This window comes from Plecotus auritus (assembly GCF_963455305.1).
Source record: "Plecotus auritus genome assembly, chromosome: 3".
NCBI lineage: Eukaryota > Metazoa > Chordata > Mammalia > Chiroptera > Vespertilionidae > Plecotus > Plecotus auritus.
This window is the reverse complement of record NC_137772.1, coordinates 163,512,715-163,529,595: the sequence shown is the minus strand read 5'-3', so window position 1 is coordinate 163,529,595 and position 16,881 is coordinate 163,512,715. Positions and strand designations below refer to the sequence as shown.

Sequence of the window (16,881 nt, the reverse complement as noted above, 5' to 3'; positions counted from 1 at the left end):
CTATAAAACTCAACTAAACCAAACTTGATCAGACCTCTTGATCTAACTCCAAATATGAAGGGGGTGGGAGTAGAAATACATGTTAAATGATGGTTTGATGATACCATCAGCAAAATCCTGACTGTAAAAAAAAACAAACAACCCACAGGAAAAGTGAACTAAATACTTCAATCAAAAAGGCAGAGATTGTCATATTGGAGAGCACAGAGTTGGTTACTACTCTTTTTAATGTCTTCTCTCTTTAGATCTTACTATAGACCAGTGGTTCTCAACCTTTCTAATGCCACAACCCTTTAATACAGTTCCTCATGTTGTGGTGACCCCAAACCATAAAATTATTTTCGTTGCTACTTCATAGCTGTAATTTTGCTACAGTTAATGAATTGTAATGTAAATATCTATGTTTCCCGATGGTCTTAGGCTCTACAGTCGTGACCCACAGGTTGAGAACCGCTAGCAGGGTTACCTAAGACCATCGGAAAACACAGATATTTACATTACGATTCATAACAGTAGCAAAATTACAGTTATGGTCTTAGGCTCTACAGTAGCGGTTCTCAACCTGTGGGTCGCGACCCATAGGTTGAGAACCGCTAGCAGGGTTGCCTAAGACCATCGGAAAACACAGATATTTACATTACGATTCATAACAGTAGCAAAATTACAGTTATGAAGTAGCAACGAAAATAATTTTATGGTTGGGGGTCACCACAACATGAGGAACTGTATTAAAGGGTCACGGCATTAGAAAGGTTGAGAACCACTGCTAGACACTTTAAAAATAAAGATACAAATAGGTTAAGTGGAGGATAGAAAAACATACCATGCAAACATACCATGCAAATAGCAAGCACAAGCAAGCTGGAATGATCATAAAAAATGGACTTCAAAGCAAAGAGTAGTAATGGAGATAAAGCAGCAAATTTTATAAGTGATTTATACATAAGACAGAAAAATCATAAATGTGTACCAACCTAATAAAGGGGCTTCAAAATACAAAAACTGACAGATATAAAGGGAAAATTCACAATCACAGTTGGAGACTTAAACACACCGCTCTCAGGAATTGATAGACAAAAACAAAACAGTTTGAATATAGAAGGACTGAAGTGATGCTACCCACCAACCAAAAAGATTTGGGAACAAAGAACCATAAAGATTCTAAATTAAGAAGAGTTGGGTGGGTTGCTTGGGCATTTATCTGCCTCCTCTTCTACACTAGTTACGTGCTGTTCAAACCTATGACTAAGCACAGGTTTGTCACAGACCCAAAGAGAAAAACGAGAACAGGAGAGGCCTTGAGTTTAAGGAAAGAGCGGTCCATCTTTTATTGATACAACTTTCAAACCCAAGTATGTTTTCTGAGCCTTTTTTACACTCCATGATCTCATCCCATTCTTACATATGTAGTCTTTGAAAAAGAGCCCACATTTCCTTATCCCCATTTTACAGATAAGAAAGTCAAGTTCATAGGCTGACTTGCCAAAGAAACAAAACTGCAATTTTGCTGCTGGATCTAAGGGTGGACACAGTATTTTAAACTTCATCTGAGTGACTCTCCTGGGAGTGCAGTGAATTACCAACTATTTTCTTTCTTGAAAGTAAATTTTCTCCAATAAGTCCAAATGTGCAAAGTGATTATGTAAAGGATTTTGGTTCCTCAGTTAAGAATCAGGCTCTATTTTCACACACTCCCTAAAAGACACCGTCAGATACCAGGCTGGACCTAAGAGAAGGTAGTGGTTCATTCTGTGTTCAAACAGCATCCTAACACACAACACTCCTTGCTGGACTCACAAACTCAGTGTTGACCACACTCTTGGTTACCCATAAGAATCGATCAAGTTGTGGTTTAGAAACAAATTTCAAAATAAGCAGTCTGTGGAAAATATGTAGGTTTACTCTTCCAATTAGCAAAACATACACTTTACAGATCACTTCATTACTGAATTTAGAGGACAAATCTCAGAGTAAAATGACTTTGTTTCTCGGCCTGAACCAAAATATGTTTAAATATACAATTCAAATATGTCCTAGGCGAGTATTTAAGTACTGTATATATGTTTATTTACACTCTTCTCCATGTTATAATGAAGCATATTTTAAGGCTAATGGTGGTTTTATCTAGGAAAAAAAAGTACATGCATACCGAGGAATGTTTTTCAGCTTCTTAGCAAAGCACAAAAGGGAGGAAAAATGATTTAACTTTTTAGTTCCAATTGTTTTCAATGTTTTATGTAAGGTCAAAGTTGTACAGTCTGCTCAGATTTTTATAGAACCTGAGTGAATGAAATGCAGAGGTAAATCACTACTTTCTATTTAAAGCAAACTGGCTTTTTACAAACCATATGACTTTAATTTTTTTAAAAGGGAAAAAGAAAGAAAAGAAAGCACATGTTCTCCCCAGAAAATAGGTCAGTGGGTTCTTCCTCCAAGTAGTCCAGACTCAGGGGGGCCTCCTTTGGACTCAGAGGGACTCCTCTAATCTCGGCCAATGCTGCCGGCTTAGCCGCTTGGTCACTCTGAGCAATCATGAGAAACAGGACTGATTGGACTATTACTAGTACATGACACACAAGCTTCTAAGGAAATAGCAAATAATAACTCAATTGCTCTTTGTGGCTTATTTTTATTCTGAATCAATTAGCTAGAGGTGAAGGTCTTCTTCCTCCTGAACACATACTGAAGAAAAGGGTTAAGGCAGCGTGTGTTAAGATGTAGCACTACTTCTAAAAATATTTGGAGGAGACAGACATGAATCCCAAGTTCAGATGTGCTGAAGTACTGAGTTGATTACACAAGTATGAAGAGGTCCTTTGAATGCACAATTGATTTTTAGCAAGAGCGGCGATTCCATTTTGATTTTATAAAAGTAGGCTAAGTCACATGAATGTTTAAGAGAGACAGAAAAACCGAGACTACATGCTTTTTCAGCCTAAAAATAACCAAGGGTGGAGCCAAATAGGAACATACATTTCAGCAGAAAGGTGATAAACAGAAAGCCAAGCAGATACTATGTGAAAATATCCCACATAATGGCTTATGCTGACTTTGAACCAGAGTGAAACATTCAAACTTTATAAGGGTAAAAACAAATGCAGTTAGGTGTGTAGATCACCCCAAAAGAACCCATGGCTATTAAAGTTGCCATAGGGTCTTCTGAACTGGAAAGATCTGATGTTACCCTACTATTCTGATTTACCTTCAACTTTAATAACTGGCAGGCATTTCTCACCAAGACTCTAATTTTGGCATCAAAAATATTCATTTGTAGATAAGAATCATAAAACTAGTAACTTCTGTTAACTGGCTAGTTTAGGAGATAAGAAACATATAATCCTTAATTCTAAAATAGCCATTTAATATCTTATCCCAATTACTTATCTGGGTGGGAGGGGAAAGGAGCGGGTGTTTGGAATGGCATTAGAACACAATGTTTGGAATATAAAACGTCTGGAAAGAAACATCTGGAAAGAAACATCAAAGGTTAATAAATATTCAGTCTACATAAAATACAGGAAAACAGGAGAAAATACTGAGAGTACTTTGCTGTACCAAGGAGATATACTGTAGCCTAGATCCGTGGTCGACAAACTGTGGCTCTTTGACCCCTTGAGTGTGGCTCTTCCACAAAATACCACGGCCTAGGCGAGTCTATTTTGAAGAAGTGGCGTTAGAAGAAGTTTAAGTTTAAAAAATTTGGCTTTCAAAAGAAATTTCAATCGTTGTACTGTTGATATTTGGCTCTGTTGACTAATGAGTTTGCCGACCACTGGCCTAGATTACTCTTTGGATACTTTACTTAATTGGCCTTAATTGCATATAAAGTGTGTGACACAATTAGGGAGGCTTTGTCTTTAATTTAGCTCTGAAAGAAGCATGAGTGGATCGAAACCCTAATCACAGACCACTGTAGATCATTAGAGCAATTAAGAACACAATTTCTTCTCTTGAAAACCTTTCGCATAGATAACCTGCTAACCTTTGGATCCAGGTTTCAGACTTGCAAAAACCTTGGGGTTCTTAAGGGCAAGTGAGAGCTCATTGAGGAAGGAAATAAAGTGGGAGTCTCTCTCAGATTTCTTTGACTCAAAAATGACGACAATGGTAAAGTGGGGTTCTGGGCGGGTTAGGAAGTAGGTGCTCTGAACTTTGTCATCGTAGAAGTGAACCACTTTCTCCAAGCTGTTCAGGTCGGAGGTGCGGTCCGTCATGATCATGATGACGTTGGGCCAGTGCATGACAGGCCTGTCGCTGGGCAGAGACACTACGGCTGGATACTGGTCCACACCCTTGGGGGCCTCTCTGTAGGAATGGGGGTGGTGATAGCCGTGACCCTGAAAGCTCTCAGACCCTCGGTTATCAAAGATTAAAGACACGTTGGCAGCATCGTATTTCCTAATGAAGCTGGAAATCTTTCCAAACAGGTCTGGGTTGGCTTTTGCAGTCAACGTTTTCATTTCTGAAGCAGTCGTTTGTCGGCTCAGTGCCTCATGAAAGTAGAAACTAAATTTGGCAAGAAGCATGTTTTTGAGTTTCATCAGCCAAAGGAAAAGGTGTGGGGGCTGAACAGCCTTCTGAGACTGCCCTCCAAACAGATGTTTCTTGGTCTCCCGCTGCTTTTCAAAGATCTGGCCCCAGGTCTGCAGCTTGGTGTGAGCGCTGTGCAAGTTAACCAGAGACGGCAGGAACTTCCACTCTGAGACCTGAGCCTGGGCTTTCAGGAGATGACTCAGGACATCGACTTCCAGCTGGAAACTGCTCTCCAAAGAGCTGAGGATAGGGTGGTGAAATCTGAAGGGGGAAGGGAAATTAATAGAAATAAGTGGAAATATTACTCCATGTTGACGTTTTCTGCCCTCAAAAAGAAATGTGGTCAGATAAATAATATTATATTTGGGGACAGGGGAAGGAAAAATGGAAGGATCCCATGTTCACTTATTTAAAAAATTCATTCTGGCCCTTGCTGGTTGGCTCGGTTGGTTGAGCGTCATCCGATGCACTGAGAGGTCACCGGTTTGATTCCCTGTTGGGGCACATGTCTGGGTTGCAGGTTCATTGCCCAGTAGGAGGTGTGCAGGAAGCAGCTGATTGATGTTTCTCTCTCCCTCTCCCTTCCTCTCTCTCTAAATACATCAATAAAAACATGTTTTAAAAAAATTCATCCTGACATAACTTTACCATTTCAGAATTAGATCATCATCATATTCTCCTAGGGCAGTGGTCGGCAAACTCATTAGTCAACAGAGCCAAATATCAACAGTACAACGATTGAAATTTCTTTTGAGAGCTGAAAACCGACTTCTGCGCATGGGCCACGAAGTTTCAATCACACTGTACGTGCGTGCCCGCACGTGGTATTTTGTGGAAGAGCCACACTCAAGGGGCCAAAGAGCCACATGTAGCTCGCGAGCCGCAGTTTGCCGACCACTGTCCTAGGGCAATAGCATGATGTTTAAAAAAAAGTGAGAGTAGTAGCTACCTTCTTTTCAACTACAGGGAAATTAAAGTAGCTATCATTCTCAACTTATTTTATTTATTCTGGTAATTTTATAACTAACATTATCATCAAAACAAGGCATCTTCCTTTTAGGATGTGGTCTTAAAGAGGTGCAAGTAATAAAAAGGTCACTAAAACATCTCTTGACTGTGTACATAATATGCTAAACTTAATGTTCACAGTAACTCTATAAGTATTATTAAACCTGTTTTTCAGATAGGAGTATAGACTATAAACCTATTCCTAAAACCTAACATATAATCAGAAAATGTTTATTAAAGGAATAGAACATTTACCAAAAAGCCCTCAGTCAATCCTAGTTCCCAAATTCCCTTTATATTTAATCACGTCTAAAAATAAAATGGTAGCTAAACAAAAAATATATAACAGTTCAGTCATTTTCCATTTATCTTAGGGTAAAATCTAAAATCCTTAAGAAGGCTTGAGTAATCTGGTCCCTTATTAGCTTGAGTCGAATTCCCATTGTACTCACTAGAGAAATAGTGACATTAAGTAAATAATTAGAAATGCAATGATACTATAAAGAAGGTCAAAGTAGTAGGGTGGTTTCATTTCTACTTGTTCTAGACAAAATGTTTAAAAAAATTTTTTGCCCATGATCTACAGTTAGAAGTATGCTTTATATTGTGACTAAGTACACACCACACACATATACAAATAAAAGGCTTTTGTTTTTAACTTCTTATTTACCCTTCCTATGTCTAGTATACTCTTGATATTTAATAACTAGAGGCCCAGTGCACGAATTCGTGCACTGGTGGAGTTCCTCAGCCTGGCCTGCAGGGATTGGCTGAAACCGGCTCTCCGACATTCCCAGGCTGAACCCTAGTTTCTGTCCCATTGATTCTTCCTGTTGCTTATGATCTAAGTGAAGTTCTGTAACAATGAGATAGAATGGCTAAGGAGATCATCTGTGTATGGAAGCTCTACTTAGAGCTTTCTTACTCAGTTTTTTGTTTTGTTTTTGTTTTTGTGTTGTTGTTTTTTTCTGAGAAGCGCCAAGGAGGTTCAGTGTCTGCCGAGCATGGTGTACCCCCCTTCTCAAGGTGCCTACATCAAGCCCTTACATTTTTCCTAAAGATCCAAAGCATCTGCCAAAGTTGCAGGAATCTGCTTAGCAAGTGACCCATTTGAAAGGTATGGACAGAATGGACCATTTACTGAGCATATCCAGGCAACTCGGGAGATGATTTACAGGCCCGAGCCATGGGATTTCACTGCTTCACTGTCAATGAGAAAAGCCTCTTACACAGCTGTTTTGGCCCCAGTTGAAAGGGAAAATGCTAGTTATCAATTAAATAATTAGGAAAAAAATTATCACAAGTATACTTAGAGTTTTTAAAAAATGTATTGACACACTAATTAAAGAAATTATGGTTAAGAGAGCCATACTAGGTTGGACATTATAAGACCAGAACTGAGTGTCATGTGATCAACAGGATGTAGTTACTCACACCACGACAACAATATTTTGGGTTTTTTTTCTGTTACTTGCATTTTACCCTCAAGATAGGGAAGCTAAAAACATAGGTGGAGGAGCTAGTCTAATAATATACTCAAAGAATCAGAAAGATAAAACAGATCTCAAGTCCTCTAGCTCAGGTGCTTAAGTAATTAACTAATTTGGACTATTCAAACATGACATGCTTCTGAATGAACATTAAGGAAGTCTAACACAGAGAACAGAAGATGGCTGCCGAGGGAAAGGCAGACTGCAAGACAGTGTGTGAGTGAGAAAACAAAGGGAGAGTGTGTGGTTGCATGGGGAATGTTTTTTGGTGAGTTGAGGGACAGCTATACACCAGGAAGACTGTGGGGGACTACTGGACAGGGCTCCCCTGACCAGGCAGCCCCCTGTTCCCTCCCAGAGCAACCGGATCGGACACAGAGTCTGCGCCATCTTGAAAGGGAAAGTGGATGTTATCAGACGCCTGTAAAGCCCGGGGAATCTACAAATATGGAACCCACCGAACAGCTGCGAACCCAAGAACACCAGTCCTCAGGTGGCGCAAGCATGTGGATTCAGAGGAGCTCTACACTCTGCCACGGAAAGGTCAGATTTTGCCTGGGAGAAGGAGAGAGAGAATTACATAAACAGACACCCGGAGAAGAGAGACCATGTGGAGACAAAGAAACTGCCCACAAATGACAGAAAAGCAGGCATCACCAGAAAAGGAAGTAAACAAAATGGAGGCAAGCAACCTTCCAGAGAAAGAATTCAGAGAAATGGTCATAAGGTGGCTGAAAAGAATGGAAGGAAAATTCAACAATATGTGTAAGAACCAAGAGGAAATGAAGAAGAACCAAGAAGAAATGAAAAATGACATCGCTGCTGTAAAAAACTCAATAGAAAGCATCAAGGGTAGACTAGAAGAAGCAGAGGACCGCATCAGTGAGCTAGAAGACAAGGTAGGAAAAAATACCCAAGTAGAGCAGCTTCTAGAAAAAAAACAAATTAAAAAGCAGGAGGAGAGCGTAAGGGAACTTAGGGACAACACGAAACAAAACAACATCTGCATAATAGGGTTTCCAGAAGGAGAGGAAACTGAGCAAGGAATAGAAAACCTGTTTGAAGAAATAATGACAGAAAACTTCCATGATATAGGGAAGAAAAAACCCACACAAATCCAAGAAGCTCACAGAGTCCCAAGCAAAATGAACCCCAAAAGACCGACGTGAAGGCACATTATAATCAAACTGGCAAACACCAACAACAAAGTAAGAATCTTAAAAGGGGCCAGAGAGAGACAGAAAGTTACCTACAAAGGAACCCCCATCAGACTAGCGACTGATTTCTCAACAGAAACTCATCGGGCCAGAAGGGAGTGGAATGAAATATACAAAGTCATGCAAAAGAAGGGTCTGAATCCAAGAATACTGTACCTAGTAAGGCTATCAATCAAAATTGAAGGTGAAATCAGGAGCTTCAGACAAAAAAGGATTAAGGGAGTTTATTACCACCAAACCAGCAATTGAAGAAATGCTAAAGGGTCTGCTGTAAAAAAAAAAAAAGAAAGAAAGAAAGAAATAGGAAGCGAAGAAGGAACACAGGGGTAAAGAATAAAAATGGCGACAAATAAAAACCTATGAATAATAACTTTAAATGTAAATGGATTAAATGCCCCAATCAAAAGACATAGGGTAACGGCTTGGATAAGAAAACATGACCCATATATCTGCTGTCTACAAGAAACGCACCTCAGAAAAAAAGACGCACACAGACTGAGGGTGAAGGGATGGAAAAAGGTTTTTCAGGCGAATGGAAATGAAAAAAAAGCTGGGGTAGCAATACTTATATCTGACAAATTAGATCTCAAAGTGAAGGATATGACAAGAGATAAGGAAGGCCACTTCATAATACTAAAGGGAGCAATCCAACAAGAAATAACTCTGGTAAACATATACGCACCCAATATAAGAGTACCCAAATACATAAAAAAACTCCTGGAGGATATCAAGAGAGAGAGATTGAGAGCAATTCAATCATAGTAGGAAACTTTAATACCCCAGTAACACCATTGGACAAATCCTCTAAACAAAAAATCAGCAAAGAAACATCAATCCTAAATGAATCACTAGACCAGATGGAATTAATTGACATCTTCAGAACATTTCACCCCAAAGCCATAGAATATACATACTTCTCAAGTGCAAATGGGTTATTTTAAAGATAGACCATATATTGGGTCACAGGCAAAGTCTCTTCAAATTCAAGAAGATAGAAATCATATCAAGCATCTTCTCAGATCACAGTGGCATAAAACTGGAAATCAAATACAATAAAAACAATCCAAAAAAATCAAACACATGGAGACTAAACAGCATGCCCAAGAGAGATCAAAGAAGAAATAAAAAACATCATGGCAACAAACGACAGTGAAAACACAACAACCCAAAATCTATGGGACACAGCGAAAGCAGTCTTGAGAGGGAAGTTCATACCTCTACAAGCCTACTGCAAAAAACAAGAAACAATGGTAATAAATTACCTATCCCTACAACTCAAAGAGTTAGAAAGAGAGCAACAAGAAAAGCCCAGTGTAAGCAGAAGGAAGGAAATAATAAAGATCAGAGCGGAGATAAACAACATAGAGACCAAAAAAAACAATACAAAAGATCAATAAAACCAAGAGCTGGTTCTTTGAAAGGATAAACAAGATTGATGAACCTCTAGCCAGGCTCACCAAGAAGCAAAGAGAGAGGACCCAAATAAACAAAATCAGAAATGAAAGAGGTGAAATAACAACAGACCCCACAGAAATACAAAGGATTGTTAAAAAATACTATGAACAACTCTATTCCAACAAACTGGACAACCTGGAGGAAATGTACATATTCCTAGAAAAATACAACCTTCCAAAACTCAATCAGGAAGAATCTAAACATCTCAATAGGCCAATAACTATGGAAGAAATTGAAGCAGTCATCAAAAAGCTTCCAGCAAAGAAAAGCCTGGGGCCAGTCGGCTTCACAGGAGAGTTTTACTAAACATTCAAGGAAGAACTAAAACCTATCCTCCTCAGACTATTCCAAAAGATGAAGGAACACTTTCAAGGTCCTTCTATGAAGCCAGCATCACCCTAATACCAAAACCAGATAAAGACAACACAATGAAAGAGAATTACAGGCCAATATCCCTCATGAACATAGATGCCAAAATCCTCAACAAAATTCTAGCAAATCGGATCCAGCAGTACATCAGAAAGATCCTACACCATGACCAAGTAGGATTTAGCCCAGGAATGCAAGGATGGTATAATATCTGCAAATCAATAAACATGATACATCACATAAACAAATTGAGAGATAAAAATCACAGTCATATCAATTGATGCAGAAAAAGCATTTGACAAAATCCAACACCCTTTCTTGATAAAAAACTCTCAACAAAGTGGGAAAAGAAGGATCATACCTCAACATAATAAAAGCCATATATGATAAACCCACAGCTAACATCATACTCAATGGGCAAAAACTAAAACCATTTCCTCTAAGAACAGGAACAAGACAGGGATGCCCACTCTCACCACTCCTGTTCGACATAGTACTGGAAGTATTAGCCATTGCTATCAGACAAGAAGAAGAAATAAAAGGCATCCAAATTGGAAAAGAAGAAGTAAAGCTGTCCTTATTTGCAGATGACATGATACTGTACATAAAAAACCCGAAAGACTCCATCAAAAAATTATTAGAATTAATAGATGAATTCGGCAATGTAGCAGGATACAAGATTAATGCCAAGAAATCTATGGCATTTCTATACACCAATAGTGAACTTACAGAAAGAGAGACTAAAAAAGCAATCCTATTTACCATCGCACCAAAAAAATTAAAATACCTAGGAATAAACTTAAGGAGGTAAAAGACCTATACGCAGAAAACTACAGGACACTGAAAAAAGAGATAGAGGAAGACATAAACAGATGGAAGTACATACCATGTCCATGGATTGGTAGAATCAACATCATTAAAATGTCCATACTACCCAAAGCAATATATAGATTCAATGCACTCCCCATTAAAATACCAATGGCATATTTCACAGACCTAGAAAGAACTCTCCAAAAATTCATCTGGAATAAAAAAAGATCCCGAATAGCCACAGCAATCCTGAGAAAGAAGAACAAAGTAGGTGGGATCTCAATACCAGATTTCAAGCTGTATTACAAGGACACTGTTCTCAAAACAGCCTTGTACTGGCACAAGAACATACATATAGACCAATGGAATAGAATAGGGAATCCAGATATCGACCCAAACCACTATGCTCAATTAATATCTGACAAAGGAAGCATGAACATACAATGGAGTCAAGACAGTCTCTTCAATAAATGGTGTTGGGAAAATTGGACAGATACATGCAAAAAAAAAAATGAAACTAGACTACCAACTTACACCATACACAAAAATAAACTCAAAATGGATAAAGGACTTAAACATAAGACGGGAAACCATAAAAATACTAGAGGAAACCACAGGCAGCAAAATCTCAGACATATGCCGAAGCAATTTCTTCACCAATACGGCTCCTAGGGCAATGGAAACTAAAGAGAAAATAAACAAATGGGACTACATCAAAATAAAAAGCTTTTGTACAGCAAAAGAAACCATCAACAAAACAACAAGAAAGCCCACTGTATGGGAGAACATATTTGCAAATGTTATCACTGATAAAGGTTTAATCTCCAACATCTACAGGAAACTTATACAACTTAATAAAAGGAAGATAAATGATCCAATAAAAAAATGGGCAACGGACCTAAATAGAATCTTTTTGAAAAAAGACAGAAGGAAGGCCAAAAGACATATGAAAACATGCTCAAAGTCACTAATTATCCGAGCGATGCAAATCAAAACAATGCGGTACCATCATTGTTTTGAATGGCAATCGTTAACAAATCAACAAACGACAAGTGCTGGCGAGGATGCGGAGAAAAAGGAACCCTCCTGCACTACTGGTGGGAATGCAGACTGGTGCAGCCACTGTGGAGAACAGTATGGAGTTTCCTCAAAAAAGTAAAAATGGAACTCCCATTTGACCCAGTAATCCCACTTCTAGGAATATATCCCAAGAAACTAGAAACACCAACCAGAAAGGATATATGCACCCCTATGTTCATAGCAGCACAATTCACCATAGCTAAGATTTGGAAACAGCCCAAATGCCCATCAGCTGATGAGTGGATTAGAAAACTATGGTACATCTACACAATGGAATACTATGCTGCTATAAAAAGAAGGAATTCTTACCATTTGCAGCAGCATGGATGGACCTGAAGAGCATTATGTTAAGTGAAATAAGCCAGGTAATGAAAGAGAAATACCACATGATCTCACTCATTTATGGATAATAAAGAACATTATAACCTGATGAACAAAAAGATAGATACAGAGGCAGTAAAGCACCGAACAGACTGTCAATTTACAGCGGGCAAGCAGGGGAGTGTTGGGGAGGGGGGAAATAGATCAACCAAAGGACTTGTATGCATGCATATAAGCACAACAAATGGACACAAGACACTGTGGGGGGTGGGATGAGGGCATGCAACAGGGGGTAGGGGAGGCTGGGGGAAGGTCAATGGGGAAAAAAAAAGAGATATATGTACTACTACATGTAATACTTGAAACAATAAAAAAAGAAAAGTCTAACACAGACACACAAAATCTTTGAATTGTAAAAAATGCTCCCACACCCTTGGCCTAAAAGGCTAAGGCCCCTTAACACTTAATGAGCATTAAGCATCACAAGATTCTATAACTGTGGATATCAGGAAAATTTACCAAGGAACTAGAAACACAGCAAGACTGCTAATAACAGAAAATGGCATGAGATTGGAGAAAATGCTACCACAAATAATACTGTTATTTTTCTACTTCCAGTTGGAAATCATTATATCCCCAATGTTCTCCTTGAAAGAACATGAATTATATTACAAACCTTCAGGAAAAAATTCTGAACAAGTATAAATATATACTAAAAGTGCTTAAATGCTCAACATTTATTAGGATGCATATGAATGTTGAAGCTATTTTTCAGTTTTAAGAAGAGCTACAAATACATGTTAAAATTATTCTGCCAAGACTTTGAGATTAGCATTATGATGTATCATTTCCCCATTTCCATTCTGCTGTGTGCTTCATACCTATTCACAACCCACACTATAGGGCAGCAATTTGCAACTTTTTCATTTCAATGCACATATAAACTAATTACTGAAATTCTGTGGCATATAAAAAAATACATATTTTTCCGATCTGACAAAAAAAAAAGGTATAATTTGATTTATTCACACCAGATGGCTGTTGTGATTTTTTAAAATTTGACAATCTAAGAGAAAAGAGATCAGTGCCCCCAACTAAACAGCCAGGTATTGCATGTTTTCATTGTTCTTGCAGCATACTGGTAGAAAACTGCTGTTATAGGGGAATCTGTTAAATTGTTGTAATCCAAAAATACATCTTAGCTATGGCAACAAGCTTGAATGAGTCTGAATACAGAATAAATTGACAACTATTTGCATAGAACATATGCTTTTTAAAAAGCCCTGGCCGGGTACTCAGTTGGTTAGAGCATAGTCCCAATTGTAGGTTCGATCCCCAGTCAGGACACATACAAGCATCAACCAATGAATGCATAAACAAGTGGAACAAGAAATCAATCAATCTCTCTCTCTCTCTCTCTCAAATCAATTTTTTAAAAGGCCAGAAAAAGAGAGAGTATAGAGGAGAAACTAAGATGGCGGCATAGGTAAGCACCTAAACTGCTGCCTCGCACAACAATTTCAAAACTACAACTAAAAGACAGAACGGACACCATCCAGAACCACAGGAAAGCTGGCTGAGTGAAAATTCTACAACTAGAAGGAAAGAGAAAAGCTCACAGAGAATTGGAGGTACGGCAAAGGGTCTTTGTGCACGCAGAGAGGAAGGGCGGCTGAGAGCCTGGCTGACTTTCTCTGGCGGAAGGGGGAAGGAAGCCCCTGAACGCACTGAACTCCAGTTCTGACTGCACTGAACCCCAGTCCCGGGCGAAACCCCATGGACCCAGGCTCATACAGGGGGAGTCTGGACTGTCAGGTAGAGAGAAAGGCACCCAGGGGTTCTGGAGGCACGCGCGCCAGTGCGCACTAAGGCTGCGGAGGTTGCCACAGGCTTTCCCTAGCAGAAGGGAGTCCGAAGCTCCTAACTGCACTGAGCCCCAAATCTGACTGCACTGAACCCCAGTTCCAGGCGAGCCCCTGCGGACCCACGCTCTTGTGGGGGGAATCTGGACTCTCGGGCAGAGACTCGGGAGCCGGGGAAGGCAGAGGTCTGCAGGCGCGCACGTGCGCAAGGGCAAGGCTGACTGGAAGCCAAGACTGTCTGCTCCGCCCTGAGACTCCACCCCATCCAAGCTGAGCACAGAGGCTATTGCAATTTGGCAAGTCTAATCCTATAAGGCTGTCTCCAGCACCGAACTTCTCCCAGCGTAGACACAGCTGATCCTCACAGCCATTTGGCCTGGAGGTCAATTCCTCCCAGTGATACCAACAACAATCAAGACTTAACTACAACAAGGCTGTACACACAGTCCACAAAGGGGTGCACCAAGAGTGTCCACCTCAGGTTAACTGGGGAGGCAGACCCACTGGGCCATATAGGAAACCTAGCACACAAATCTACCCTACCAACTCAGGGAAGCAGTGAAAATGCGGCGTCAAAGAAACAGATCACAAATGAAAGAAATGGAGGAAAACAAACGACTGGATATAGAATTCAAAACCACGGTTATAAGGCTTTTCAAGAATATCCTAGAAAAGGCCGATAAATATAACGAGACCCTCGAAGATATGAAAAAGGACCAACTAGAAATTAAACATACACTGACTGAAATAAAAAATATTATACAGAGACCCAACAACAGACTAGAGGAACACAAGAATCAAGTCAAAGAATTGAAATACAAAGAAGCAAAAAACACTCAACCGAAAAAGCAAAAAGCAAAAAAAAAAAAAAAATCCAAAAAGTTGAAGATAGTGTAAGAAGACTCTGGGACAACTTCAAGCGTACCAACATCAGAATTATGGGGGTGCCAGAAGAAGAGAGAGAGCAAGATACTGAAAACCTATTTGAAGAAATAATGACCGAAAACTTCCCCCACCTGGTGAAAGAAATAGACTTACAAGTCCAGGAAGCGCACAGAACCCCAAACAAAAGGAATCCAAAGAGGACCACACCAAGACACATCATAATTAAAATGCCAAGAGCAAAAGACAAAGAGAGAATATTAAAAGCAGCAAAAGAAAAACAGTTAATTACCTACAAGGGAGCACCCATACGATTGTCAGCTGATTTCTCAACAGAAACTATGCAAGAAATTTTCAGTGATGAATAGCAAGAACCTACAACCAAGATTACTCTACCCAGCAAAGCTATCATTCAGAATTGAAGGTCAGATAAAGAGCTTCACAGATAAGAAAAAGCTAAAGGAGTTCATCACCACCAAACCAGTATTATATGAAATGCTGAAAGGTATTCTTAAAGAAGAGGAAGGAGAAAAAAGTAAAGATAAAAATTATGAACAACAAATACATATCTATCAACAAGTGAACCTAAAAATCAAGTGAATTAAAAATCTGAGGAACAGAATAATCTGGTGAATATAATAGAATCAGGGGCATAGAAAGGGAGTGGACTGATAATTCTCAGGGGGAAAGGGGTATGGGGGGGGGGTTCAGGAAGAGACTGGACAAAAATCATACATCCATGGATGAGGACAGTGGGGGGGAGGTAAGGGCAGAAGGTGGGGTGGGAACCGGGTGGAGGGGAGCTATGGGGGGAAAAAGGAGAAACAATTGTAATAATATGAATAAAGATTTATTTAAAAAAAAAAATAAGAAACCAAAAAAAAAAAAGAGAGAGTATACATGCACAAATGCATTCCTTCCTCTGTAAATCCCTATCAAGGAGTTCCTTCCAAAACAAGCCATGCATGTGAGGAGTCAGAAGCCTGATTAAAAATAAATCTGTAGCACAACAATGTGAATGTACTAAGTGCCACAAAACTGCACATTTAAAAATGGTTAAAATGCTAAATTTTGTTACCACAATAAAAAAACAAACCTGTAATATCCTCTCATTTAAAATAATTAGTTTACTAGTTTTTACATGAATTAGCCAGAAGTTTTCCCTGCAGGACCCTCCATGCTAGAAGGAGGTATTTATAATGGATACACATTTGTTTAGAAGGAGGAGCAATTCCTTTGGTTGAAAGATTTTACAGGAGACAGGATTTGAGCTGAGCCATAAAGCTTAAAGAGCAGGTAGGATTAAAAAAAAAAAAAAAAAAGGAGCAGGTACAATTTAGCTATGTGACGATGATGGCTTACATTTCTGGTCCCAATTTGTAACCAACGCTGATTCCACACCCTTTGCCATGTGATTCTGGAGCTTCTCCCACCAGAAGAGGAGTGTCTTTTCCCCACCCTGGACTATGGATGCACTGGGCCAAAGAGATATTAACAGATCTGATGAAGGCAAAGGCTTAAAATGAGCTTGGCTGGGCTTGTTCTTTTGCACTTTGGCCATGGCCATCGAATAGCTGATCCCACTCTAACCTCGGGCTCAGAATGGACACCGGGGAGCAGACTAAGCTCAAAGCTCACAGCAATAAGCCAAGCCTAGTGAGACCAACAGTGTTAAGCTACCCAGCTACGATTAACCCAGGTACACAACTCTCGAAATAGACCTGCTAGCCTGTGTGAATTTTGGGGTGGTGGTTATACAGAATGACTGTAGCAATAGCTAAATGATAAATGATAGAACAATGTGATGGGATTCAGAACATGCTCCTCAAAAATATGGTACATGCCTTTGAGTCA

The 16,881-nt window shown here is 39.4% G+C and overlaps 1 protein-coding gene across 1 annotated transcript in view; it reads right to left on the bottom strand.

Moving 5' to 3' along the window:
* Window positions 1-1,300: 1,300 nt before the first annotated feature.
* KICS2 (KICSTOR subunit 2) overlaps window positions 1,301-16,881 on the bottom strand; it is a 34,157-nt gene continuing 18,576 nt past the window's right edge. Inside the window, exon 3 of the mRNA XM_080662076.1 lies at window positions 1,301-4,794. Coding sequence (XP_080518202.1) covers window positions 3,978-4,794 — 817 coding nt within the window. The 3' untranslated portion in view covers window positions 1,301-3,977. The remainder of the gene's footprint in view (window positions 4,795-16,881) is intronic.